This window comes from Eimeria mitis, genomic scaffold (assembly GCF_000499745.2).
Source record: "Eimeria mitis Houghton genomic scaffold, Emh_scaff8975, whole genome shotgun sequence".
In the NCBI taxonomy this organism is placed as follows: Eukaryota; Apicomplexa; class Conoidasida; order Eucoccidiorida; family Eimeriidae; genus Eimeria; species Eimeria mitis.
In genome coordinates, this window is record NW_024016566.1 from 1 (window position 1) to 1,662 (window position 1,662).

The 1,662-nt window shown below is 65.2% G+C and overlaps 1 protein-coding gene across 1 annotated transcript; it reads right to left on the reverse strand.

Moving 5' to 3' along the window:
- Nucleotides 1–36: 36 nt before the first annotated feature.
- EMH_0096260 (uncharacterized protein) lies at nt 37–1,496 on the reverse strand (the record flags this gene model as incomplete). Its single annotated transcript, XM_038023233.1, has 2 exons — nt 37–72; nt 171–1,496. The coding sequence occupies 2 exons, from the start codon at nt 1,494–1,496 to the stop codon at nt 37–39; spliced, it is 1,362 nt and encodes a 453-aa protein (XP_037879087.1).
- Between the last annotated feature and the right edge of the window lie 166 nt (nt 1,497–1,662).

A 1,662-nucleotide genomic window follows, 5' to 3' on the forward strand; every position in this document is an offset into this window, starting at 1 on the left:
GGCAGCTTGCCCACAGGAGCCTTCGCCTTGCTCGCATCATCGCTGGCCTCCTCCGGGGCGGCCTGAGAGTCTCTGGCGGCCTCGCCGAGATGATCTGCAACTCCACCAGCCTTCCCCGCCACAGCAGGAACCGCCTTGGCCCCCAACGCCTTCGAAAGAGGCAAAGGTACCTTGGCGGCGCCAACTCCTGCTTTCGAAGCCATTGGCAACTTGGCCGCAGGAGCCTTCGCCTTGCCCTCATCGTCGTTCGCCTCCTCTGGGGAGGCCTGCGTCTTGCTGGCGGCCTCACCGAGATGCTCTGCATCCCCTCCAGCCTTCGCCTCCACAGCAGGAACCGCCTTGGCTCCCAACGCCTTCGGAGGAGGCAGAGGCCCCTTGGCGGCGCCAACTACTGCCTTGGAAGCCAGTGGCAGCTTGCCCACAGGAGCCTTCGCCTTGCTCGCATCTTCGCTTGTCTTCACCGGCGAGCCCTCCGCCACGCTCTTGCCCTCGACGGGATGCTCTGCATCCCCTACAGCCGTCGCCTCCACAGAAGGAACCGCCTTGGCCCCCAAAGCCTTCGACAGAGGCGCAGGCCCCTTCGCGGCGCCAGCAACTGGTTTGGAAGCCAATGGCAGCTTGGCCAAAGGGGCCTTCGCCTTGCCTTCATCCTCGCTCGTCTTCTCGGGCGAGGCCTGCGTCTTGCTAGCGGCCTCACCGAGATGCTCCTCATCTCCAGCAGCCTTCGTCTCCACAGTAGGAACCGCCTTGGCCCCCAACGCCTTCGAAAGAGGCGAAGGTACCTTGGCGGCTCCAACTACTGGTTTGGGAGCCAGTGGCAGCTTGGCCGCAGGAGCCTTCGCCTTACTCGCATCCTCGCTGGCCTCCTCGGGCGAGGCCTGCGTTTTGCTGGCGGCCTCACCGAGATACTCCTCATCTCCAGCAGCCTTCGCCGCCACAGCAGGAACCGCCTTGGCCCCCAACGCCTTAGGAGGAGGCGAAGGCCCCTTGGCGGCGCCAACCGCTGCCTTCGCAGCTAGCGAAAGCTTGGCCGCAGGAGCCTTCGCCTTGCCTTCATCCTCGCTCGTCTTCTCCGGGGCGGCCTGAGAGTCGCTGGCGGCTTCCCCGAGATGATCTGCATCCCCTCCAGCCTTTGCCTCCATAGAAGGGACCGCCTTGGCCCCCAACGCCTTCGACAGAGGCGTAGGCCCCTTGGCGGCGCCAACTACTGGCTTGGGAGCCAGTGGCAGCTTGGCCGCAGGAGCCTTCGCCTTGCTTTCATCCTCGCTCGTCTTCTCCGGTGAGGCCTGCGTCTTGCTGGCGGCGCCAGCGGGATGCTCTGCATCCCCACCAGCCTTCGCATTCACAGCAGGAACCGCCTCGGCTCCAAGAGCCTTCGAAAGAGGCGAAGGCCCCTTGGCGGCGCCAACCATTGCCTTGGGAGCCAGTGGCAGCTTGGCCATAGGAGCCTTCGCCTTGCTCGCATCATCGCTCGCCTCCTCTGGGGAGGCCTGCATCTTGCTGGCAGCGTCATCGAGATGTTCTTGATCATCATCAGCCTTCGCCGCCACAGCAGGAACCGCCTTGGCTCCCAACACCTTCGGAGGTGGCAAAGGCCCCTTGGCGCCAGGCGCTGCCTTCGAAGGCAGTGGCAGCTTGGCCGCAGGAGCCTTCGCCTTGCCC